The 27,204-nt window shown below is 40.7% G+C and overlaps 1 protein-coding gene across 7 annotated transcripts in view; it reads right to left on the bottom strand.

Annotated features, from left to right (window-relative positions):
* Positions 1-23,975, bottom strand: part of LOC116689034 (protein MTSS 2) — a 96,676-nt gene extending 72,701 nt beyond the window's left edge. For all 7 annotated transcript variants that reach the window (XM_032515315.1, XM_032515353.1, XM_032515334.1 and 4 more), the window contains exon 1: positions 23,308-23,975. In XM_032515315.1, the coding sequence (XP_032371206.1) occupies positions 23,308-23,394 (87 nt within the window). In that variant the 5' untranslated portion in view covers positions 23,395-23,975. The remainder of the gene's footprint in view (positions 1-23,307) is intronic.
* Positions 23,976-27,204: the final 3,229 nt, after the last annotated feature.

The following is a 27,204-nucleotide window of genomic DNA, read 5'->3' as shown; positions in this document are numbered from 1 at the left end:
GTGAGATTGGGGAATAACCTTACAGACAGTTGGCTGTCTGTCCCATGTCAAAGATCTGCTTTGTGAATTCTACTGAAATCGCTTCTGCATTTAAGGTTAGAAAGCTCTCGGCCTGCAAACTCCTCACTCTACAAATGTGTGTGTGTGAGTGTGAGTGTGAGTGTGTCTCCACCAGAAAGCTCAAAGGCCGCAACCGTAACCGCTGTGCTCACATGATTGTAGGACTGGGAATGTCACGGTAACCGAGGGGCAAATACATCAGCGTGTGAGAGACAGAGCAGGAGACAGTGAGTGTGAGAAAAAGCTTTTGGATTGTATAATATTACATCACCACTTCCTGTGTCACCAAAAAGCGCACACACTCATACACACGGATGCAGACACAATCTCCATGTTTTTGTGATACATTCATGGTTATAAAATTGACACTTTACCTTTCCTTTTCCTTTACACCCTCCCTTCCTTCCACTGCTTTATTGCTATCTGTCTCTCTAGAGAAAGCCACACTGAATGAAGCAAGTTGTAGACAGTTGAAATATCAGATATTTGAGCTTATTTGAGATATTTGAGCTTGTATTTGACTCATACACCTAAAACTTCAAGAGCCATAAAGGCAAGCGGCGAAACTGCAGTTGGACAGGAGGCTGAACATGGGCGGCGCCTGGCAGCATTGACACTTTTGGTCTGGCTGTAACTTGAGTTCTAACCCCACAAACTGTTTTTTTCTTCCTCCTGCGTTCCATCCTTCCAGTTACAGTCCCACTATCTTTGATAGATAGATTTTTTTATTTCCCCTCCACCATCCCTCTTTTACCCCACCATTGCTGTTTTGTTCCTCTATCCCTGCCTCTCTCCACCCTTAGTAGTGTTAAATACGGTTTAAGAGCTCTGACCCCCCGCTGATGATCCCTTGCAGTCCGCAATCGAGCCCTTTGACTGTTTTGCTTGCGTTGTACTCCAATTTTTTTACAGATGTATAACCTAGTCACAACATGACTTAGCAGGGGCTAGAAAAAAAGCACTTGGGTTTGTGTTTTGCCAATCTGCCCATAGGTTTTCAACACAATAAATATCTGTATATAAAAAGATAGATCTGTGTCAGTGTTCTAAGGCATATAGAGTAAGAACCATCTTAATGGGACAGACGCATCACTGTTGTGCCAATAATGACGTTAAATCAGATCTCTACTTTCATTCATTTTGGGATGTCTTATTCAAGTTTATAGTGGTAAGTGGTTTTGAAATAGTAGTGAGTAAAAGTTGACATATTCCAGTCTGTGATTATCCATCAACATCCATTCCTTTAATTTTAGTCTAAAGAATTCCTAATTTCTGCTTTTTTACCTCAAACATTAGGTATAATTTCTTCTAAATGAGGTTTATTGACCATAAATTCCAAAAATAACTGTAAAACTAAAGTTAATAAGTTAGTGTTACGTAGTGTTGAAAACGTCAAAAAAAGTGACAAAAAAAGCGTCAAAAGTGTTGAAAAATTGGACAAAACCGTAAGAAAAAGTTTAAAGCATTGATAAAAAGCGTCAACAAAAGGGTAGACACAAGGGCTAATTGTATCAATTGGGTTTGAACTTTTCTTTTGTGTGTGTGTCCAAACATAAAGTAGGTAAACTATGCCTCCACTTGATCCCTTCCCTAACCCTCATGTTGTCTTCCCGTTAACCATGAACTTGTCCTTCCAGGTCAAAACTGATAATGAACATTTTTGTGCTTTTCCAATGTTTTTGTCACTTTTTCCATGCTTTTGGTGCTTTAAAAAAAAAAAACCTGAGCTGTTTTAATAATAGCTTTTACACTTATTCTTGGAATTCATGGTTAAAAAACCTCATTTATGTCAAATTATACATACGTTTTTAGTTAACAAGTCAGAAATGATCAATTATTTGGACTAATGGTTAAAATCAGAGGATGTTGAGTGGATCGCAGATGGGTAGAAACCATTAAAAAAAAAAATGTAAATTTAAATAAAACACCCAAAAAATTCAATGAAAGTAATCATTTGTTTTACCTAAAGAATGTTGTATGGAATCATCCATGTTATTTTTGGGCAATTTGGTTGAAAGAAATCCATATTTCTGATACAAAACACTTTGAAACAGGTCAATTTGACCCAAGGACAACACAAGGGTTAAATCCCACAGGGACCCTCCATCTTCTATCCATTCAATAATTATCCCTCATTCCTGAGACTAAATAATACGTTGACTGTTTTTGCCCCTTTTCCCCTTACAATCTATCTTCCAGTAATCCTCCATTTCATCTGGTCTTGACTCAGGACTCTGGGGTGCTGTCAACAGTCCTCTGGCCTAGTTCTCAGAGCACCACCAGTCCACCCAGTCGGCCCAGCACTCCATTGAGAGCTCCACTCCACCACTCACTACAGAGGATGAGAAGCTTACTGTCTCCACTCGCTCTTTTGTTCCCTTTGTTTCCCCCCACAGCAAGACAGAAAACAGAGGAAATCCAGCAATGAAGGCAGAGGGAGAGAGAGGACGGGTGGAGGGAGAGAGAGGACGGGTGGAGGCAGGCAGAGAGGGACGTGAGGATTAGCTGAATTTTTTGTTGTTGTATAATCGAGCCAATTCACACGTTAAAAGAGAAATTCAAGAACTAAACAAAAGGGGCTAATTTCACAGTGCTTCACATGCATAATAGACTGGCTGGGAGTTTTTAATAAAGAGGATCAAAATCATTTTTTTATCAAAGTTGGGGATTGATGTATATCCCATGGTGACGTTTCCCAGAAAGAATGGTGCCATCTTTTGTTAGATGCACCATTATATTGATTCAGATTCCCTAACTGTTCATAGGAAGCCATCCTTTAAAATACCAAAAATAATGAAATAGTGACATGTTAAACTGGGCCTGTATACATTTGCACTTTGCATACACTATATCTGACTTTTTCCAACTTGGTCTTATCTAAATCTATAGATCTATCTATCTAATTTATTCCTCCCCACAGGGCTTCCAAACAACGCTAAATTGCTGACTCTTGTTATCATGATCCTGGGGTTTCCTTTATTTTGAAAAGCTACTTCTTATGTGTTGGTGTCTTGCTAGACTTCCTGCCTTGTGTGTTTTCCCGCCTTTGGGATTGCCCGATGTGTTTCACCTGTTCCTCGTCAGCCTTCACGTCACCTGTCCCTCATTACCACCTTCTTCTCTTTGTGTATATCAGTCTCTGTTCTCTAGGGCTGACCTGTTTGCCAAATGCATCATCATACACCATATACATTTGATTAGCTATTCTGATGAAAAAATAGACAACTATAAATAAACATTTAAGGGAAAAGAATCATAAATTAACAGTTATTTACCCTCATGTTGTCCTCGGGTCAAACTGACTCGTTTTCCTATATCAATGTTGTTTTTAATTCCCCAAAATTACATTATTTATTCCACACAATGCTCTTTGGCAAGTAAAAATCTCTACTTTCATTAATTTTGGGGAGTAATTTCCAATAAATGAGGTTTATTGATTATAAATTCCAAAAAATAAGTAATACTAAAGTTAATAAATTAGTGTTACGTAATGTTGAAAATGTCAAAAAAAAGTGACAAACATTGAAAAAAAAAAGCCTCAAAAGTGTTGGAAAAAGGGACCAAAACGTAATAAAAGTTAAAAACGTCGATTAAAAAGCGTCAACAAAAGTGTGGATTTTCAACTTTGACGGGAAGACGACACAAGGGTTAAAACCTTAAAGGAAAGGTTGTTTGGTTAGATGATGGGTGTACAAAACATCCGACTTTGCAGAGTTTCCCAGTGGAAACTGTTTAACCGTGGTTAATGCATCTTTTCTCTTGATCAGTTCAGTTCACAGATAGTGACAACATTATTAGCCACAGTCATCAAATATGTGACATTTTCTCGACGATAACACCTATTTATTATTTTTTTCAAGAAAATGTGTATTACATAATAAGGATTTTAGCAGAGTTGGCCCATCTCTGTGCCCTACCAACAGTCACCACTGGTTTCTTCCAACAAGTCCTCCAAACCATACAATATGGTAAATAAATAAATTACGCCCCTAGCGCTGGCAGGAAATACGAGCCACGGGATTTTCCATACTTTCCATACATAGGCAAGGCAGCTTTATTTGTGTAGCACATTTCAGAAACAGGGCAATTCAAAGTGCTTTACACAAAATTCATAAAATAGATAAAACACAAGCGTAAACTTGAGACTACCTTCACACTAATTAGTCAATTTTTCGTGCTACCTTTCGTGATTACTCTCAGTGTCTCTACCCTTCACGACTCTATTTTTAGAGACATTACCTTTCGTCTCCTTGGACTCTTCTTCACACTAATTAAGCCGATCTAGCGTTGCCTTTCGCGTCTACTTAACGACCTTCTTTGCGCGATTTTCAGATCTTTTGACACTACACATTCACTTTTTCTTTAAAGTGCTACCCTTCGAGTCTGTCTTTCTCTGTTTTTCGCTGTCTTTCTCTGTATAAAACACTAACCCTAACCCACTTGAGACTACCTTCACACTAATAAGTCCATTTTAGTGCTACCTTTCGTGATCACCCTCAGTGTCACTACTTACACCAGAGAATGTAAGGATTGCAGATCTATACAATATTTAACGTTTTCAAACATTCACAATTTGGTTAGGTTTAGCCACAAAAACTACTTAGTTACATTTAGAAAAAGATTGTGGATCTGGTTACAATCATGGATATTTGTTACATGACTTTCCTCCTGATTACGCAAGTGATACGTAACATAATGTAGTTCTGTTTGTTCAGTAAAGTAAAAAATACTATTTTTATTAACTTAATTTCAAACTGGACTCCAACCCTAGTCTCCTAGGTACCTCCTGTGTTTGTCTTGACCCATCTACCACCCTAACCTTATACTTGGTAACCTTACTTTCACTATATCCGTAAATATCTTCGTAATTGCTGATTAAACAAAAGGAGTTTTTCTGGGAAGACAGTTTTGTTTCTTCCAGTCTTGCATTGCAAGACCTTTCTCCACAGCGCTGTGGAGGAGGGTCTGGCTAGTCAATCCGACAATCCTCTTGGGACGGACGGAGCACAACAAGTGTTGGTGGATTATAAGTAATGTAAGTAAAGGTTGTTTTAACTGAACAACAGAATCTCAGATTGGACAGATAGTCTAGCTCGCTGTCTGGATTTACCCTGCAGAGATCTGAGAAGTCCTAGTCCTAATAAATCCACCAGAGTCTTGAATGCCAACATAGAGAAAGCGGAAGGTGACGGACATCCGGCCAAAATGAGTGACATCGGGCGGCACCTGAACGATGAAATGACAACGTCGTCGATATAAAGTGTTTCTTCTGACCATGACTGCAATATTTCACTTAACTCACCTTAGTAGTTTCACTTCTTAACTTTAACCATGCCTTAACCATAGAGCTGGATCAAAAATCTAGCTGAAGAAGAACTAACATGGGAGAAATTGTAACGTATTTGATCTTAGATTAGAACTATATCTTACTTGAAAAAAGCATCATGCATTATGTAATATAAGTAGAGTCATGATTTCCTCCACCATGCTGAGTAAAATGCTTCATCGTCACGTCGGCTGGCACTTGGTTTCAAAGGAAAAGGATCAGCGTGCAGATGAGGAGACAGAGGCTGCCTCGCTGCATAATTAGTGAAGTGCAGCAGCTAATTCAAATCTAAATATAGTGATGAGGGGGGGAAGAAAAACATCTGTGTGTTGTGTCTTTGCACAGCAAGACCAGAGATCATAGATGCCCTATCAGTGAAACATCTGCCTAATGGGATGTCTGCATGATGTTATGGACTAAACAGTACTCATGAATGTCAGGTAACATGGCAGCATGGGTGGCCATGAATGTACACACTTAATCTGTAGCTGCGTGTCATGCTACTGTATCACAGCGGGACTGAAAGTACAAGATTAGGAGGTTAGTACTAGCATTTTTTTAGACGTAGCTACAACCACTTGGGTTTTAACCCATCTGTCGGTACCTGGTCTGTCTTGCCTGCATGATCCAACCGATGATAATCATGTTTTGAGGACAATCTGTTCCACGCTCGTAATTGTAGCCATCTTCCATTAGCTTTCCGGTTTAGGCTAACGGCAAACCGCTACACCTACAACAAAAGCGTGGAACACATTGTGCAGTGCCGTAAATCCTCCTAAACCGGGATTATCACCTGCGCTTAATGGATCGTGCAGGAACCACAGATCGGGTACCGACATCGTCCAAACTGAACTGTGACAGAAGCAACAGCACAGAAAATTGGTTTATGGGAAAGAGGACTCCAGCAATTTAGCTTCCATGAGTTTGCAACTTTGCAAAATGTTCAAAGCCAAAGCAGCAGAGGCCGAGGTATCCTCATGTTCGTCCCTTGGATATGTCAAGCTCCAAAACACTGGATATTAAGATGGCCATAAAGCTGACTGTATAGTAAATTATTCATGCCTTCAATTGCAACACAGACTTGAGAAAGCTTCTGCAGAGACATAGACAGCATTATGTATTATACAAGATACATGCAGTTAAAATAGTAACGCCTCTGTAGCGCCTTCCCGCCCAACACTGCTTATCACTAATGTGAAACCTTTTGTCAGCACAGGGTACTGATGTAGCCTGACGTTAGGCTATTTAATTGGCTAGCCCATGTCATGAGGATGTGCTTTTCATGCAGCCTGTTGCACGAAAGCACACCGGCTTAAGCTTGTACATCCTGCCGGCAAATCCGGAAACTGATTCTGATGTGGCGTTCCCCTTTCAGCTCCATGAAGCTTTCAGGCCAACACTTTGTTTTGAACAGAAATGGAACGGTTCAGTCATGAATCATGTAATGTTGAGAGAGATTTACAGACAGGACAGGCAGCGCACTGATAAAAGACAAGACCAGGGCGGGCCATCTACATTACCAGTTATTGGACAGTATGTTCACAAGCAGCCGTCAATCATCCAGGCTTTTAAGGTATAAAGATATCATTTAACTTTTTCTTTCTTCTCCTTTGTTGGGCTGAAAGTCATTATTATCTGCACCGCTCCAATCGTGTGAAAGGGCTGTGGATGCATGCTGAAAGTGAGTCCGTCAGACCGCTTAGTGTAAGTGACGGCGACTGTTACCGTTACCCTCAGCACCAGAGAGATATGTATGCAGAGATAAGGAGCAGAGAAACTTGACTTTGATGGATAAGCCTGATGAAAGTGATGAGACTGAGTGTGTCCTAAAAACACTCAGAAGATTTGGTTGAAGTTAAAGACAGAAGAGGAAGTGCAGCATTATCTGAGCTTAATTAAGTAACGGTTGCAACAATGTTGCTTTAGAAGAGTTACTGTTAATGTTGACCTCCAGAATTAGTCTGTGTTGTGTAAAAAAAGGAAAGGAAAAATGGACCCTAAAGCTGATGTTATATAACTAATATTTATATAACCAATGGATCAAATGTGTATGTATGCGTATGTGGTCGATCGCAGTGATTAATCTAGACAACTGTCAACTTTTTTTCTTTCGGCCTTTCGTTTGCGGCGTGCAACTTAACTGTTTTGGCTCAACTCTTTTAGTTAAGCTGGTGAACATAGTACAGCATTTAGCTGCTAGGTGGAGATCAAAACAGAGCAAAAAAGGAGAGTGAATTTTGGATTTACATTCATCTTCTGGCTAGAAACAGGCTATGTATCTGTTGAATGGGGAACTAGGTTAGCCATAACCAGTTTATTAGAAGATAGTGTGTCAGTGTTTTATTTTTAGCTTGTTCTGCTGCCCCCAAGCGCCAAAAAAAATCCATAAATGCAGCTTTAGAGGTTATGAATGTAGAATGAAAAGGAACAATAACATGACATCTGACACATACTGGATTGACTGATCCTGAATTTTGAAAAAATGTGATCTCCATGTTTTTTTTCATACATACATATTTAGCTCAGATTTGAGGAGTACACAGTTGATGCGGTTTTGAGGTCACCCTCTCCCCCCAAAACAAACCGCTGTTGGATTGAAAGCATACCGAGACCACGTCATCATGGAGATCTCGCTTTTGGTGCGCACCCGAGTGTGATTGCTGCATTCACACCTGCCCCAACCAATGGGGGAAAAAAACTCTAGTGAGTTTTGACCAAACTAAATGGTGCAGGTGTAAAAGCCCCCTATGAATATGGCACGACGTTCCAGCTTATATTTATTTCTTACATAAACACATATGTCAACAATAAAACAATATTTTTTGATAAGGTTTTGTTAAGAATTGACTAAGATATTGTGATGAGTGGGATATTTCCCAGTCAAAAAATAAACTTGTCATTGAGTCATGACTCTCTGGTGGGCAAACTATGTAAAAACAACACATTTTTATTATCACAATCTGTCATTTCTTTTAGCATTCCTTGTTACCTATCAGCTAATATTCATGCCAATATCTATACAACTGCAATGTGTTAATTGGCCAATATATTGGCCTAGCTTACCAGTCTGGTTATAATTCAGACAAACTTCAATTCCCTTCAGCACGGGGTTCCACAGGGCTCAGTCCTTGGTCCACTATTGTTTTTGTCATACTTGTTGACACTGGGTCAGATCATTCATTCTTTTGGAATTGCTTTTCATTGCTATGCTGATGATTTACAAAGATATATGCCAGTTATTGCAGGAAATGCATCTGATTTGGTTAAGTTATCGACTTGCTTGGTTGCTGTGAGAAGCTGGTTATTGGCAAACTTCCTGTTACTCAACTCAGAAAGAGTAAAGAATCTTGGGGTAGTTTTCGATCGGTCACTTTCATTTAATTTGCGTATTAAAGAGGTGACAAAAGTAGCCTTCTTTCATCTCCAAAGAATCGCGAAAGATTATATCAGTATTGGCGCTTAAAGATAGTGAAGCCCTTTATCATGCCAAGACCGTACTCTGTGATGTTTTTAACAGAAACCCAACAATTCACAAACATATCTTTCTGCTGATGATATCATAAAAACCAACTGATTAATAATGTCGTCATTTTGTTGGGTTGCCCCTGGCCACCGTGCAATATTACGCAGGATGTTTTAATGTACAGCTACTGTAGATAAACACACCAAGGCAGGGTTGGACAGCACTACAGTATGTAGTGAGCTGAAGAGGCTGTCAGTGCTGATGGAGAGGGGGGAGCGGAGATTCTTTATGGATGAACGCAGATGCTGCATTTGAATTTTTCTTCTCTGAATTTCTCTACAGCGGTACCATTCTATTCGCTTTGGTTCATCAAGGATGAAACAATCATTGCATTCCATATACTGACATATTAGCTCTCGCTCAGTCTGAAGTCTGATACCACAGTCATGCAAGCCCCCCAAGACACACACACACACGCGCACACACACATAATGCACATACAGAGTTAAATCAAACTGATTTCTTCAACATCAATATGAGATATATAGAGCATGAAGAAAACTTTCTGTTGATTTCTTTTTTAAATGAACAAGAGAATATGGATTTGCCACATTCGTTGTTATTCTGTCTCTCTGGCCTGTTCATAATGATCAGTGGGTTTTACAGTGAACAGCTGAGTGTGATGAGAAGGCTTTGACAGGCCTGACAAAGGGTTCAGTGAGAGAGGCTGCCTTGGCTGGCTACCAGCAGCCTCCACGCCTCCCATGGCCAGACCTCTTCATTCATCTCCAGCGGCCCTAACGAGCCCCGGGGCCTAACAACTGCAGAGATTTTAACGAGTTCTAACGAGGAAGATGCTCCTGGGATTCAGCGGCCGCCTTTTACTCATGATGCTCATGAAACTGAATGTTTTAACATGGTTGTTTTTACAAAGAAAAAACGTTTTAATGCCATCTGAATCACTTCAAAAACACAACCATGCATGTTAATGAGGTAACTTTCCCTAAGCTGCAAAACACACCAAACCTGCCATCAAATCACTTTTTATTGTGTTACTTTTAAAATAAATCAGCTTCTCTACAAACTAGATTCCTTCTTGACCTTGTCTTATGTCTTCTTCAATACTTTTGCCTTCAAAATGTATTTCCTGAAGAAATTCTTAAGGATTTCAAAGTGGAAATATATCCCAAAACTGCAGCATTCATAGTAGTGGAAAGTCTGACCAAAATCAGTTCATTCCAGTGGTTCCAGGTTTATATAACCCTGCTTAGCTAGAGGAATGTTACTGCTCTACAAAAGAGCCTTGGTTTGCATGGACGACAGTTTAACATGTCACAAAAAAATATATATGACGTATGAATTCTATTTTGCTGCTTTGGTTTCTGGTGCTGGGTTCACTGTCACACCAGTGAAATATTCATTCTGCAGTATGGCGAGCTAAAATGTCAAGCAACCATTAATATTCTCTCTAGAGCCCGACCGATAGAGAATTTTGAAGGCCGATACCGATCCAAATATTTGGTTATTAAAAAATCTGATATGCCAATATATCAGCCAATATACAGTATATTTAAAAAAGAAATCCAGAAACACGTTACAAAACAAACAGATTTCCCTACCTATAGTTATTTGTAGTTATTCATGAGTTCTCATATGATCTTTGTATCTTTTAACCCTTGTGTTGTCTTCACCTTTGGGACCTACTTGTATCCCTCAGGTCAAATTGACCCGTGACTTATATGGAGTTTAAAAACAATTCTGAAATAAAATTTTACTTCATAATCTATTAACAAATTGTCTTTATCTCAATTTCAAACACTTGAGATAATGTATATGTTTAGGGAATGCAATCAGTCTCTACTAAAACACAATTAAAAATGGAAGCGTGATTCATTTTATGTCATAAGGTTATAATTCATGTTAAAAATCCACTATGACAAAAAAAATAAGTGGTCATATCCATAATAATTTTCTGAATTGAGTCAGAAATGCATGTTAATCACAGAAAATAAGGTAAGGTCATTGATTTTCAGGTTAAAAAAAATTTACAAAAAATTTGAAATGGGTCAATTTGACCCGAATATAATAGGTTGATATATGTACACAGACACAATTTTCTCATTTTTTTTCATGTTGCTGAGATCGTAATGTATTTGTGCTGGTCACTACGCAGTGGGATGCATCAATTTCGGAAAAGAAGAACGAGCCGCGGTGTCTGGGGGACGCACCGGTTGGGTTATGGAAAAGAATAATGGGGAAAGGACACACCGGGAAACGAGAATGGTGAAAGGACACGCCACACTCCGGGACACGATCCCCGGTCTCCGGGGTGAAAGTCCTGTGTTGTTTGACCCTTTCACCACCATAACCAACCTCCCTACGCGGATTTTCGGCATTTAATAATACTTCCTACCGTAGTCGGGCTGTGACCACGAAACATGTTTCCCATTGAAATACATTACTAAAAAAAATCGTCCTCACCAACACAAAAAAACATGTCAATGTACACAATTCCATTGATTGAATAACGTGACCATTTCACAAACTGCCGTGAGACTAGGTTGGTTAGGAAAAGGTGTAAAGCTGCTACACTGACTACAAAAGCTGCACTACCCCGCGCAGGCATCATGCTGCATGCTTGGAATAGAGTAGAGAAAGCTGAAATGCAGCCACGGTTGTGACCGTTTGTGACCGCCGACTGCCCGTTAGTGAAGGACAGTGCTTTGACGGTGCTTTAAATAAGTGCTGTGTAGTGGATGACATGTATGCCGATGTGAAGATCGGTTCATTTGGATTTCAAAGTAGCCTAGGTGATAAATATTCTAACGTTGCTTTAAATTATTTAAGTCATAGTCACCCTGCCCCAAAGCAGTGAGGCTAGAAGAAACACTGCACACTTTTGTAGCTTACTTGGCAAGACATTCTCCCTCTGAGACACTTGGTCAGGTGCCTTTGGCGTTTGTTTCTGATGCAAAAACTCTCCTTTAGCATCTAGCTTTTTGGCGGTAAATTTAGACGCGCTCGGTCAAGACTTTTAGCTTCGCTGTTTGACGTTTCGGGTTTAACTGACATGCGGCACAAAGTTTAGGAAAAGGTGGGTGGGGTTAGAAAATTTACGTTTTAGTGAAACGCGGGACAATAACGGGACATGAACCCCGGTCTCCTGGGTGAAAGTCCTGTTGTTGGACCCCTACAACGCCCAAACCAACCCCCTTATGCAGACTTTTAGTCTTTCATACTACTCACTACAATCGTCGCTCTTAATTATCTATCATCTTACAGATGCTACAGGGTGATGTTTGCGTCGGTATAAGACGTTGAGAGCCACTGACCAAGTGTCAGTATTTTACAAGTACTTGTTTTATTGGGACACTTTAATAGAACGGAGTCATGGTCAATGCTATTAGCAACTAGAGCCCGACCAATAAAGGATTTTTGAGGCTGATACCGATACAAATATTTTATTTACAAATCTGATATATATTTTTTAAAGAAATCCAGAAACATAGCAACATGTATTAAAGTTCTGATAAATAAAATGTATAACAATACAAACTTAAGATATGAAACTCAAAGTCCTTTGAACAAAAACACAACAACAACAACAAAAATGATTAGTGTTGCGTACTTGGACGTTGTAGAGCGTCTTCTGGTGGACAGACCATGCAACGCCCCAACGCTCTTAACATGGTTGATCGTGCATTTTTATGAATTAATGAATTTTTTAAAAAGATCGGGAAATGCCTAATATATCCGTCAGGCTCTATTAGCAACACCTGTTCTCTTCCTATCATGACAATTCAAAATGTCTGCTGTGAAAAAGGCCTACTGGTCTAATGGAACTAAGGCTGCATCAACGTACAGTAGCGACAGGGTTGAGAGAGAGAAGTCTCTCTCTTTTTCCTCCTCCTATCCATTGACACGCAACCCAGGCCTAATTTACGACAGCGCTGTGTCCCCTGGACCACACAGACACAAGCACACCACAGATTGGACTAATGATATGCTTCCACAGAGCATCTTCAGTTCTGCAGCATGGCCCAGAGTCATAGGACATAATTGTCACCGTTTTTTAAAGGGCTGGACACAACAATGGGCCGTCTCTGTGAGAATACTGACCACTTTACTTCCACTTCCCTTGGTTTGTTGATGTTGTTGCTTTTCCAGCTTACCACTGTAATGAGGAGGCTGGCCAGACCGGCCTCAGACACTGCGGTCACTGAACCCAAGTACCAACGGGAGTTGTAGAAAAACATACAAATTCAACATTATTAAAATCCATTATGTGATTAGCATTTAGCTAATCACATAAAAAATAATCACATTAGCTAAAAAAAATCCGGATGTGAGTAACAAGGTGAAGAAGGCCTTCTTTAAAACCTTTCTATCCTGGTTCATAACCTAGCAGGAAATCATATTCTTCTTCATTCCATCCTACTGCGACTGTCAACAAAATATTCCATATACTGTACCCAGTAACCACTGGTCCACATAGCCAGCTGACCGTGAACATGACCCCTGCGTCTCATCATAATACCCCTGTGTGTGTGGTGTGTGTGTGTGTGTGTGTGTGTGTGTGTGTGTGTAATTCACTAGAAAGTTGTGAGACATAGCCTCCAGGGATACACATTGGCAGACAACAACATAATGCACAAACACACACACAATTTACTGTCTGAGCATAGGTAAAGGTTTGATACTGTACGTATATTTAGGGCATTTTCACACCTGAAAGTCTGAACCAAGGTTCAGGTTTTTGTTACATTGTATACATTTGATCTGGTAAGTTTTGGTTTCACACTGCAGTTATGCAAGCGCACTGAAGATCTATACGTGACACATTAAATACAAAACTACGTCCTGCCGTCATCACATGCGTGATCTGCAGATCCAGATACTTGTAACTGATTGGTTTGTAGACGGGCTCGAGGTATGCGTAATAACACCCTTAAAATACCAAACACCCTAATCTTTAAACCCAGAAAGAAACAATCACAACCACTTAACTGCAACAACAACCTTAGCAATCAATCAACCAATCAAAATGTATTTATATGTTTTTATATGTCACTTTACAGCAACCGCCAGGTATACAAAGTGCTTCACATCAGAAACCAAGAGTAAAAACACATATCATACAGTAGAAAGAATGAAATGAATTCAGAAAAAGTTACAAAGAAACAGAAGAATGAAATTGTCACACGACCGCTATGCATCAAAAGCCAGACTACTAAACAGATACGTTTTGAGTTTGGACCTAAAAAGAGCTAAATCTGTATCAGTGCGAATATTAGGGGGTAACTTGTTCTAGAGTCTAAGGGCAGCAACTGCAAAAGCCTGACCCCCCCCCCCCCCCTCCAACCTTAATGCCCCTTTGCCCTTTATGACTGTTTTTCCATCATGAGTTCTTTGCGGCTCCCATTGTTCACAATGATTAATTTACAGTTATCAGGTCTAAAGAGACCAATGTGTACACACATGAAGCAGACAGAGAGGAGTGACCGATTGCTTTGGGGTGAAGGATCTGCTGAGGAGAGAAAGAGGAAGGGAAGACCCTGGGAGGAGGAAGAGGAAGGTGATGAGGAAAGAGGAAGAAAAAGTGCTTTCTAAACAGCATAGATGTTCTCTGCTGACATTGGCAGACAGCAGCAACATTTAGCTTGGCTCTGGTTGTGAACATGACCATGACATGACACCTAAAACCACCAAGTACAGTCTCAGGAGTAGTAGTAAGCAAAAGCTCAAGGCAAAGGTACAACTCCAGTTATGGTATCATTGAGTTATAAATGCTGCCAGGATGTTGCACTAGCTTGCTAACACTGGATCCCCCCAACAGTGCAAAAAGGGTTTTGATGACTACATTGATAATTGATGAATTTGCATTCACAGCTGAGAGGCACAGGCAGTAAGAAATGGACAATGTGACCTTGTTGATTTCAACGGAGACCAGTGACGTCTATTAGAAGCAAGAGCGTTACTGCACAGCCTCCAACTGAGCAACCTGTCTTAAAGTTGTAAGTCTTCTGGTAGCTGTGCCAAGAGAAATCTCTGTCATTCCGATTCTCACAGAGACGGAGAACGTAGGTATATGAATGTGTTTAAGGAGATAACATAGGCACAGGCTAATTATTGCTAACTAAAATGCTAGTTAACATTAGTAATTAAACCTAAAAAGCTAATGTAAGTTGAAACTGCCTGTGAGCTTATCCTGTACTGCTCGGTAATTTCTCTACTATGCGAGAGTAAGTTACTTGGTTATGACACAATTGTTAGCCTAAAACGTCTGGTACGATGCCATAACGTGAGATACAATGTAACAGAGCCTTTTACACATTGTGGTGTTTCATTAGAAATAAACAACAGACAAATAGTCTTTAAACGCTTCAGATGTAAAGTTATTCGCTGTCAAAGTGACGTCAAAATGAATGGGAGTCAATGGTGTTCTAACGGCGGGTGAGTGCTGGGTAGCATCAAAATGGCGTCATAGGAGCTCCGCTTTGAGGAGGCTGGCTTACCCCACTGCTGAAAGGATGCATCAAAAGTAATCTAATAAAAAACAAGATGATGCAAGCAACTGTGCAGCCATTTGATGAACTTTTAGGGCAGCAGCTAACAATTATTTTCATTACCAATGAATCTGCAGATTCATTGAGAATGTTTTGAAAGTATATTAAAATAGTGTATCATGCAGATTACAATTTCCCAAATCTGAAAATGACTCCTTGAAATCTGTTTTCAAGGACCAAATATTTAGTTAACTGTCATATATGACAAAGAACAGCAGCAAATGATCCCATATGAACCAGAGAAGCCAACTGATTATGCACTCATCCCTCTACAGTGTTTCTGCTTAGAGTATATATATCAGTGTGTATATATTGTTTGTTGGGTTGTTTGTTTTGAATGTGTAAGCACATTGTGAGCAACTATGCTCCAAAGGAAAATTCCTCGTATGTGTCTTCATACCTGGTCAATCAAGCTGATTCTGATGAAAATAGTTGCAGATACATTTTCTGTCAATTGACTCCTCAGTTAATCACTTGTTTCAACTGTACTTCCTTTGCTTCCAAAGCATGACAATTCCTAGCTTACTATTAAATATCAACATTGATACTAATTTGCATCTCATTTACATTGAGATTAAGCTTATTTTAATAAATCTTGCAACTATATTGAAACTCAAACCGACCTGCAAATTAATAACAGTTTGAATATTTGATTTGTCTGTTTTGATAGGTCTTTAAACAGTCACATGATTAATTGGTCAGTGGTATACATCAACCAATCACATGTCAAGCATTCCTTTGGCCTTTTGAGTGTACTTATTGCATTTGAAGATGACTCATGTGGAACATTTGGGGCATAAACCGCGCACTTTAATGTGTCATTGTGGATGCAAGTCTTGCATCCACTTAATAACCAACGCTGTCAAAGCCTGTTTCCTAGAACCAATGAAGAAAAACTATTAATCCATTGGCTCCATCTGACGGATGGCTTCTTCTTTGTTGTGCTATAAACATTGATTAAAGCTACATTGTTTCCCGTTGAGTCAAAATAAGTTTGAGGGCCGATGACTCAACGCTCGCGTCCTCACATCCACTCACTGATGTTCATTCAGTGCCTCCTTGGGGATTCAGGAATTTAGACCAGGCAGTAGTGTTTCTGGGCCCAGGTTGTAGTGACCCATATATATCGGAGTGAGCTGAATGGCACAAACAAGAGAACCATTAGCAACCAAATGAATAATAGATTTGAAAAAACAGAGTGTAAGACAGGCAGAAGCAGGGAGATGCCTTTACAGTGGTATTCCTTGAACATTGATTACCCAATTTTATTCTGCATTGTGTGTTTGTGTTGTGCATTTATATGTAGATTTACAACACACATATATGTATTTATTGATCTCTAATGTGTTTGCCTATGAAATGTATTAAAATGATCAGACGTATTTTAAAAAAGGCCTTGCCATGGCTATGCTAATTCTGGGAAAGTGTCAGCTGCTTTCTTTGAAATACAGTTTGACAACAATTCCTTTCCTACCCCTAGGGTCTACCATACGCGTCTGCGTTGCTTGTGATTCCACCAACCACGGCGCAGCATTGTAGACGCGTTCAACATGCCAGGCAGGGAGTGGCAGGGCTAGAGCACCCGGTCTATATTCACCTATATAACACCCTGTGCAGACTCCCGATTGTATATCACATCACTATTTTTACAACCAAAGCACAGCTACATATTTGATCTGTGTTGTTTATAACTGAACTAAATGGAATAAACCATTTACTATGTAGACTACTTACTTTTTTGGTAGAAGCTCCAGTGTGGTTTGACACATGCCGAACAACCGAAGAAAAGTACAATAGGGTCACTGTCACATCACAGCAAAAACATTACTTTTGATGTCATGAAGGGAAAGGGACAACGATTTCCACAATCGAGATGTGGCTGCAGGAAGGGGCGTCAGACTGGGGGAAAAAAGAGGAACTGAGTACCCAGGGCCCTCATGTGAGAGGGCCCAAAAACATGCTAGAATGAATAGCTGTGGGTGCAAGGAGGGGCCCATAGAAAATGCCTTTCAACAGAATTTTGTGCTACGTCCCTGGCTTATGGACCTGACTAACATTACATATGGAAAGGACAAGATGTGTATTAGAGGACCCACTCGCAGCCCTTTATATCACATGTGACACAGTAAAAGTTGTAGAATGCATTCACGCACTGTTGTATCTCTTCAGTGAGTTGAATGAGAAAAAGTAGTATAGGTTGAGGAATGTGCAGGAAAATTAAGCTCTCATCTTTTGAGTTATTCTTTTAATTGTCTATGTTTTCAATACAGATTTGTGATCGTAATCTTTCACTTTATACAAAAATGAGCCTTGATCCAATGAGGTTGCTGTACAATAATCTTTAGCTCAATTTCACACCATACTGCTCCGTGGCTAAGGGGGCAAAAATCTATCTATCTATCTATCTATCTATCTATCTATCTATCTATCTATCTATCTATCTATCTATCTATCTATCTATCTATCTATCTATCTAGCCATCTATCTATCTATCTATCTATCTATCTATCTATCTATCTATCTATCTATCTATCTATCTATCTAGCCATCTATCTATCTATCTATCTAGCCATCTATCTAGCCATCTAGCCATCTATCTAGCCATCTAGCCATCTGTCTAGCCATCTAGCCATCTATCTATCTATCTAGCCATCTATCTGTCTATCTATCTATCTATCTATCTATCTATTCAGCCATCCAGCCGTGCAAAACACTACTATTGCTAACACCATTACTGTAGAGTATGGGGTTATTTGACAAAAATCAACTAAGTTGTAACTAGGCCTGCATAATTAATCATTATTAATCCGTGATCTCAATTCACCCTCTTCACTATTTAATTGTTAAATAACTTTCGATTTTTTTTTTTTTCAATGACTTTCATTCTCATTTAATTTTACGAGCCGGCTACATCACCAACGCTACTACTTTCTTCTGTCAGTTTTTAAACTCCCGAGCGCTCCAATGCTCTCCCTTCTCGTCATTGAAGAAAACTATGTTTGGTACTGCCAATTTGTTTTGTTCTGTCATGGTACATGTGTGCGATACACATTACACTTTGTGAGGAAAAAAATCGTGGCGGAGGTATCAATTCTAAGCTAAAAAATTATGATTTAAATTTCCCCTGAATTGTGCAGGTCTATTTCTAGGCTGAATCTCAATTCTGTCTTACCCCTACCCCTTACCCCTTACCCTCGTTTTTGCGCGTTCACGCGGGACATAGTGGTGTCCCAATTGTTAGGGTTAGGGGATAGACCAAGGGGTGTACACCCCTAGAAACTGAGCGTGGATGCGACCTCACTTGTAAACACACAAGCAGTGTGTGGCTGCCGCATTGACCAGAGAGACACATAAACGAAAGTACTTTAGGCTTAAATAACTGATTTAAAAGTTACAACAGTCTTATTTTGTGTTCTATGCAGTCCTGTGCATATATACTTGCAACCATGTTCTTAACTGAAACTTTTTAAAAATCGCTAGCTTGCCATGCTAACGCTAACGTTGATTTGCACAACAGTTCCGCATTTCTCTGCCTTGAATGGACTGTATACATTGCATAGATTGTATGTGTGTATATATATATATATATATATATATATATATAATGGCCTATGATGCATTGCTACGTGCTTTACATATACCGCCCTGTATCACACGGGAGGACACAGCAGCTCACAGCAACTGATCCACTTTGGGGCTGAAAACAAGCAGAAGTTTCCTAATTCATATATTCATGTTGTACCCATTCATTAATGCATTGTTACTGTATTATTGTAATCATTTGTAATTAATTCCTGTTCATGCACATGTATATTGTTGTTGGTTTTGATATGGGACACTGATGAAATGTAATGCCAACAGGCTTCAGACTGGTCTGGAATATCAGACTAGTTAATTTGTTTGTTTGTGGTTTTGTGTGTATTTTTTAGTTTTACACATATGAGTGCCTTTTTATGTGTGTGACATGTCAGTTATGGTTCTAATAGTTGATAATGGTTCTGTAACATCATTTTATGTAATGTTTTATGTTTAATTTATCGGCCATAAAGACAGATTTTTGTTAAAAATGTTTTTCTGAACATCAATGACATTCAAAACGGTGATAACTGAAACAGATATACAACACACCATGTAGACAGGGTGTACATGTATGTACACATGATACATGTTTATACATATTGCAAACAGACCTGTACTACAGGTACTACACAGATAAGAACACCTGCCTCTGCACCACCAAAGGGAACATAAAATAACTATAAAACTAATATATGCATATGACACTGTTGTCAAAACCCACGCAATCAACAGACAGAGACGGCATCTTGGAAGTTTGTGATCAATACTGTATGGTGATGTAACCAAGTGGTGTCCCATTTCATAGGGGTATGTTTTCACCCCTACTCCTTACCCCTTGGTTTCAAGGGCCAAGGGGTAGGGGTAAGGGCCAAGGGGTAGGGGTAAGACAGAGGAATGGGATTCAGCCCTAACTTCCTGTCCCAATAGAAACGAGCTAAAAAAAAAAACTCTGATGTCATTGTACTGCCATACCTTTCACTTTACACCTCCATCCTGTCCTCTAAGGAGCAGTACATATGATGTGTCATACAGTTGGTGCTGATGTTGCTATGCAACCAATTTGAATGGTTTTAGCAGGATGGACATTATCATCTCAAAGTGGATGTATTTGGCAGAATAATGATTTCACATTAGTTGGAACTGCCTTGATTTATGGTCTGCATGGTTGGTGCATCCCATTATACAGTGCTCAGAATCTGCTCCAAAGTACAGATGCATGCCCTGCGTAGCTGGAACTGCTAAATATGTTCACCTCTGCCATGTCTGCAGTCCAGGCATTGTGGACAATAAGCTTGACCCGCGTGCTCTGGAGCCTGTCAATCCTTTAGATTTCATTTGAGACATTTTAAAGGTCCCATGGCATAATAATTTCACTTTATGAGGTTTTTTAACATTAATATGAGTTCCCCCAGGCTGCCTATGTTCCCCCAGTGGCTAGAAATGGTGATAGGTGTAAACCGAGCCCTGGGTATCCTGCTCTGCCTTTGAGAAAATGAAAGCTCCGATGGGCCGGTCTGGAATCTTCACCTTATGAGGTCATAAGGGGCAAGGTTACCCTCCCCTTCTCTGCTTTGCCCGACAAGAGAATTTGGCCCCCCCATGAGAGAGAGAGAGACATAATGGCTTTCAAACAGGCAAAGTGGCAGTTGGTCGAGGCCAACCCCCCCCCCCCCCCCCCCCCCCCCCCCCCCTCAAAAGCTACAGATTCAGAAATGGCAAATCCTAAGGAAAGCTCATTGTGGGACTGGCTCTAGTGGTTGTAATGAATGTAAATGAATTTTGGGAAAGAGTCTTCAGATAAAGTATTAGGGGACCACTAAGGTCTATATAAAGAGACTTCAGATACAGTATTAGGGGACCATTAAGGCCTATATAAAAGAGACTTCAGATACAGTATTAGGGGACCACTAAGGTCTATATAAAAGAGACTTCAGATACAGTATTAGGGGACCACTAAGGTCTATATAAAGAGACTTCAGATACAGTATTAGGGGACCACTAAGGTCTATATAAAAGAGACTTCAGATACAGTATTAGGGGACCACTAAGGTCTATATAAAAGCATGCAAAAAACACCATGTCATGGGATCTTTAATGTGTTGTTACGCTCAAATGGATTATTCCTATTGTTTTGTTTTAAGTTAAACCAATTTGTTTGTAATGTCAGCAAACATTCTTTTTAGAAAGTTTTGCTTTACACTTCATAGTAAACCACTGGAATACCCCTATCAATCACTGACATTAAATCTATTTATTTATTCAGTCATTTAATCATGCACTTGTGTAACGTAAAATGCGGAATCAAATTGAACTGAATTGAAATTAGACTTTAATTTTCTTTCTATATTTACTATTGCAAATAATCTTTGAAACACGCATCATGTGCTGTGTATCGACTTGATATCCAGGAACATACTTGTGTATCACTTTCTCCTCCTCCCACATGTCTCACTCCACAACACAAAGCCAATTATATCTTTTTATGGCACGTGACCTCTACCATCTGGGGTCATAATGGAGAAGGCAATAAAATGAGAAGAGTTTGGAAGAGAAGAGGCTTATCTTTGATTTTCAGAATGAGGGAGACAAAGAGAGAGGGAAGACGGGGGATGACAGGCAGAGAGCAGAGCTGCATGGGCGTCTGACAGGCAGACATATTAACATAGACTGTATCCTGAACCGTTTGACGGACGTTTTCATCCAGGGCATCGTACAGCAGCAGCAGCAGCACGAGTGGACCAGTGCATTTATCCTGGGTGTGTACTGAACCATAAAAGCCTGGCAGTATGCTGTTAGTGCCACGCTGGAGCCATCAGGCTGCAGAGCCACTGAGTGACTGACAGATCGATCAGGCAGACAGATCATACAGACCGACAGACAGACAGATCATACAGACAGACAGACAGACAGATCATACAGATAGACAGACAGACAGACAGGCAGATCATACAGACAGATCATACAGACAGATCCTACAGTCAGACAGACAGATCCTACAGACAGACAGATCATACAGACAGACAGGCAGACCGATCACACAGACAGAGAGACGGTCAGATCATCCAGAAAGATCATACAGACAGACAGACTGATCCTACAGACAGACAGACAGACAGATCATACAGACAGACCAATCATACAGACAGAGAGACGGTCAGATCATACAGAGAGATCATACAGACAGACAGACTGATCCTACAGACAGACAGACAGACAGACAGATCATACGGATAGACAGACTGATCCTACAGACAGACAGACAGACAGACAGACAGACAGACAGACAGACAGACAGAGAGAGAGACAGACAGGTAGGCAGATCATACAGACAGACAGATCCTACACACAGGCAGACAGACAGATCATACGGACAGACAGACAGAGAGAGAGACAGACAGGTAGGCAGACCATACAGACAGACAGATCCTACACACAGGCAGACAGACAGATCATACAGGCAGGCAGACAGACAGACAGGGAGGCTGGGTGACTGACGGCTGCACGGCTTCTCACGCCTTCACGTGTTCCTGCCTGATCAGCCTGACAGAAAATCAATGACGCTGCACACTCATGGAGACGCACAGTGACCCCTGGAAGACGCAGCGAGAACAACACGCCGAGGCTGGAGATGCATTGGTCATGTCTGCATCTTTTCTCATACAGCGTCTTGAGGAAACACAAGACCAGGGTTGTGATGATGATGATAAAGCATCTCAAGTAAAATACCCAGCCAGCTGCTCCACATGTGTAGGCCTATGTAACGGAATGTGTCCAAGCTGTAGCCATAGCCGATGCATTTGGGGTCTCAAATGTGCCAATTTGCTCCACGAACATAACGAGATGAATGGAGTTCCAGGCTCATTTAGGCACCGGACACACGGAGCTTGAAGAGGAGCCCCAGTGCTCTTATGCATGCTATTCAAACACAATCCACATGACGCATTGAGAAACCTGTGTAAAACTGCTTTTTGAGTGCTGTTTTTGCATGGACAAGAGGTGAGCATCACGTCAAGTATGTCCGATAACGGATGCATTGACGTTTGCATGCGCAGGGACGGAGGAGGAGGATGAGGAGAGCCGGTTGTTTCGCACCAACAACCCAGCGGGCAGCCGCATCACTCTCAATATAATGGTGCCATCCTTCCGCCTTAGTAATAAATACAATCCAAATCAGCACCAGTTTATAAGTAGAGGTGCGTGTCCAGGTATTAGAAAACCGAGACACCAGCTCCATTATGATGATGATTATTCCCATGTGTTTAAGCACGATCACAGATCCGGTGAAACCTATAAATAAACAAGCTTTTATTTACCTTCATGTCGTTGACAATCGCCTGGAATAGACCCCCGAGGGCCCCGCATTCCTTCTCCACAGTCTCCATGTTTGCCAAATCCACCATTCACCGGAATTTGCGAAAGCGCGCACCAACTGCGCGCTACCAACACTCAGCAAGGAAAGAAAAAAAAAATGCGAAAAATGTATTTCCACAAAAGCACTCCCGGGCTCTCCGGTTTTTCCTTTAAACCGGGAGACCGACAATAAGGAGGGGGGGGGGGGGGGGCAGTAAGAACAGCAGGAGGAGGAGGGGGTGAAAAAAGAAAAGATGCCGAAAGAAACGGATCGCGCTGCGGTCTCTTCCGAGCGAACGGAAGATGGGTTGTGAGAGTGGAAAGATGGTCTCTCTCTCTCTCTTTCTCTATCTCTCTCTTCTCTCTCCCCCCCCCCGGCTCTGGGTCAGTCAGGCGGTGAGACGTTCAGATCATGGTACCGGGACAACCGCTCATCTTGGCGCAGCCAGCGCTACGCGGAGTCGGTGGGGACGCATGTGAACCGGAGCGATGGGTCGCCGTGTGTGTGTGTGTGTCAGGGTGTGTGTCTGTGCGTTCGTGCACGCATGTGCGCGTATGTAAAGGCGGGCTGTGATTGGCGCAGAGGTGGTGGGCTCAGCGGTGCGGGGAGAGCAGCCAGTAATACGATCCACGGAACTGCAAAGGAGTCCAAAAAAAAGGAGGCTGGACAACTCTCACATGGACACACACACACACACACACACACACACACACACGCACACACGCACACACGCACACACACACACACACACACACACAACACACACACACAACACACACACACACACACACACACACACACACCGTAGACCACCAGAAAAAGAGTGAGCAGGGGGTACAATCCAAATGGATTTAGTTAGCAGAAGAGTATGTGCATGTGTGGAGGAATGTCCCGATGAACTTGATGAATCACTTTCTTTGAAATATCACTTTCATAACCTTTTAGTGACCTATAAGGACTGTTATGTGAGACCTATTAACACTTGTGTTGTCTTCCATTCGACCATGTAATTGTTGTCCTCAAAATCAACACCTTTTCTGATGTTTTCGTCTTTTTTATAGACACTTTTGTTTCGTTTTTGTCAATGTTTTTTGCTATTTTTTTGAAGTTTAACACTTCTTTTCACTAGCATGTATGAACAACCACTAACAACAACTTATTACCAGTTTTCCATTTACTACATTTTTTGAATTCCTGTTCAATAAACCTCATGTACAGAAAATTATACTTAATTCTTAAGTTGAAAAAGCAGCAATTCTGAATTTGGACTCATATTAATTGAAGGATAATCACAATCATCGTCACCCAAAGGCACCCTGGCTCTTCTTCCCCTTCCACCTCCAGTCATAGTCACCCAAAGGCACCCTGGGTCTTCTTCCCCTTCCACCTCCAGTCATAGTCACCCAAAGGCACCCTGGGTCTTCTTCCCCTTCCACCTCCAGTCATAGTCACCCAAAGGCACCCTGGGTCTTCTTCCCCTTCCACCTCCAGTCATAGTCACCCAAAGGCACCCTGGGTCTTCTTCCCCTTCCACCTCCAGTCATAGTCACCCAAAGGCACCCTGGGTCTTCCTCCTGCGGACCACTCTGTCGAGTCCTTTAGTCTGGTCTTCGGGCTCGGGTGGTGGGGGTGGGGGGATTGTCTTGGCTTCCTCGCCCCTTTTAAAAATGATTCTATAATGATGGAGTCTAAAGCTCCAAAGACTGTACATTTGTTATGTTTATGTACAATAAAGTTTCTCCTGATTGGGTTCTGGCAGAAGTTGTGTTCGGAGGACCGCAGAATGTTCTTATCATTTGAGACATTATTATAAAAAAATATTCTTTATCGCCGTTTGGAAAACAACCTAGAATCTGCATGTCTATGCCATGAAAACTTAAAATTTAGAAGATATGCATGTATGTGCTGCACATGTTGTACAACAGAAATAACGTTTTTTCTTCTACCATAGTTTACTTTTTACCAATGTTTTACTAATTATTGCTGTGAAGAGTTTTGTGGAGAACCCTGCAACTTTTTTATTAAGATGACTGTGGTTGTACTTTATATAATACCCCATGCTAATATTGCCATGCCTGTGGTGTAGAAAGTTATGTAATTCCGTGTAAAAGCCACAACTACAAACACGTTTCCCAAGGCAGTTCTTGCATGGGTAGAGATCCTCTCAGCGGGGGTTCATGAACAAAGCTAGTAGATAAAAATAGATATTTTGTGTCTGTACTGTACTTACAAAATGTACGATACTGTGCTTTCAAAGCATTTAAGGCAACATGATACTGTAAAAAACTAGAATGATGGTTCAAAGGTCAAAGGTCACAGTGGCGTGGATATTCCTGTGACCGCAGATGCATCCTGTGACAGGGAGAAGTGCAGAGTGGTAGATGGGATCTGAGTCTGGTATCGGATTCAGGCAGTAAGATGTTGTTTTCACACGATAACCTCATGATGATTTCAGAACGTGGGGTCTAAATATAATAGTTGTATTGGAACAGCATTTGTGTCGAGCTGGAAGAAGCCCTGAAGTCATGAACTCTATTTTTAGGCATTTTCGGCCTTTGTTTTGACAGGACAGCTGAAGATATGAAAGGGGGGGGGGGGGGGGGGGGGATGACATAAAGCAAAGGGCCACAGGTCAGAGTCAAACCTGGGCCCGCTGCTTCAAGGAGTAAACCTCATTTCATTTCATTACAGTGCAATATTTCTTTATTTGTTGTTAATTCCTAACTACTTTTCACAAAATGTCTACACAAAGCTATTTTACATATGTATATAGTTGCTCCCAGGACTCCACTCTGCACTCTCTGCACTACCTACCTATACTTATATATTTTTATATTTTTATATTTGCTCTCAGGACTCCACTCTGCACTACCTACCTACACTTTACATCTCTATTTTATTTCCTTATATTTTGTCAAAACTGTAAAGGGGTTGCTTCAATCTTGTTGCACAGGTACTGCACTTGTGTGAAGGCACTCTGTTCTATTCTAAATTACTCTATATGTGGGCCCCCGCTGTACCAACTGAGCTGTCCGGGCGCCCCAAAAGTCATGAACTCTACTTGAAATAAGTAAAACAGTTCCACAAATGCAATTCCAACTTGAAAATCATACTTTTTCTTTAATATTTCTACACAAACAGAGACATTTAAAACCATATTAGGAGTCATATGAGTGGATCTAAAGAGAGCAGGTGACAACTAACCAAGGGTTATAAAGGTTGGACTTTTCAATGAGTTTTCAGGCAAGGCAGCTTTACTTGTATAGCACATTTCAGTAACAGGTGCAGTTCAAAGTGGTTTGCACGAAAACTAAAACAGATAAAACACAAGAATAAAAGTTACAGTGCAGTATAAGAAATGAAACAGAAATATCAGTTGAAGAAAGGCAACATCAAAAAGAAAGGTCTTCAGCCTCGATTTAAAAGAACTGAGAGTAGTTTTCTGGGATTTAGTTCCAGACATGAGGAGCATAGAAACTGAACGCTGCTTCCCCTTGTTTAGTTCTGGCTCTGGGGACAGAAAGCAGACCTGTCCCAGACCACCTGAAAGGTCTCGGGGGGTCATAGCGTAGTAGCAGATCAGAACATTTAATTTGATTTTAGTTCAGACTTTACAATTTAATTTTAGTTTCCAAAGTGTGTTTGATAGTTAAAGTACAGTTTCAGTTTTTCTGTTAAGTCTGTTTAAGGCGTAATGTTTAGTTATAATTTTTATATATTGTGTTTTATCAGTACGCTAGTTTTAGTTTTTGTTAGTTTTAGTTAGTTTTTGTTAAGGGCAGGTGTGTTACATGATGGTGTTATGTACTGTATATGACCAAGCTCATGTACACACACACACACGCGCACACACACACAC

Source organism: Etheostoma spectabile, chromosome 1, assembly GCF_008692095.1.
Source record: "Etheostoma spectabile isolate EspeVRDwgs_2016 chromosome 1, UIUC_Espe_1.0, whole genome shotgun sequence".
NCBI classification, from domain to species: Eukaryota; Metazoa; Chordata; class Actinopteri; order Perciformes; family Percidae; genus Etheostoma; species Etheostoma spectabile.
Note: the sequence above shows the minus strand (reverse complement) of the source record. Positions and strands in the feature narration are given on the sequence as shown.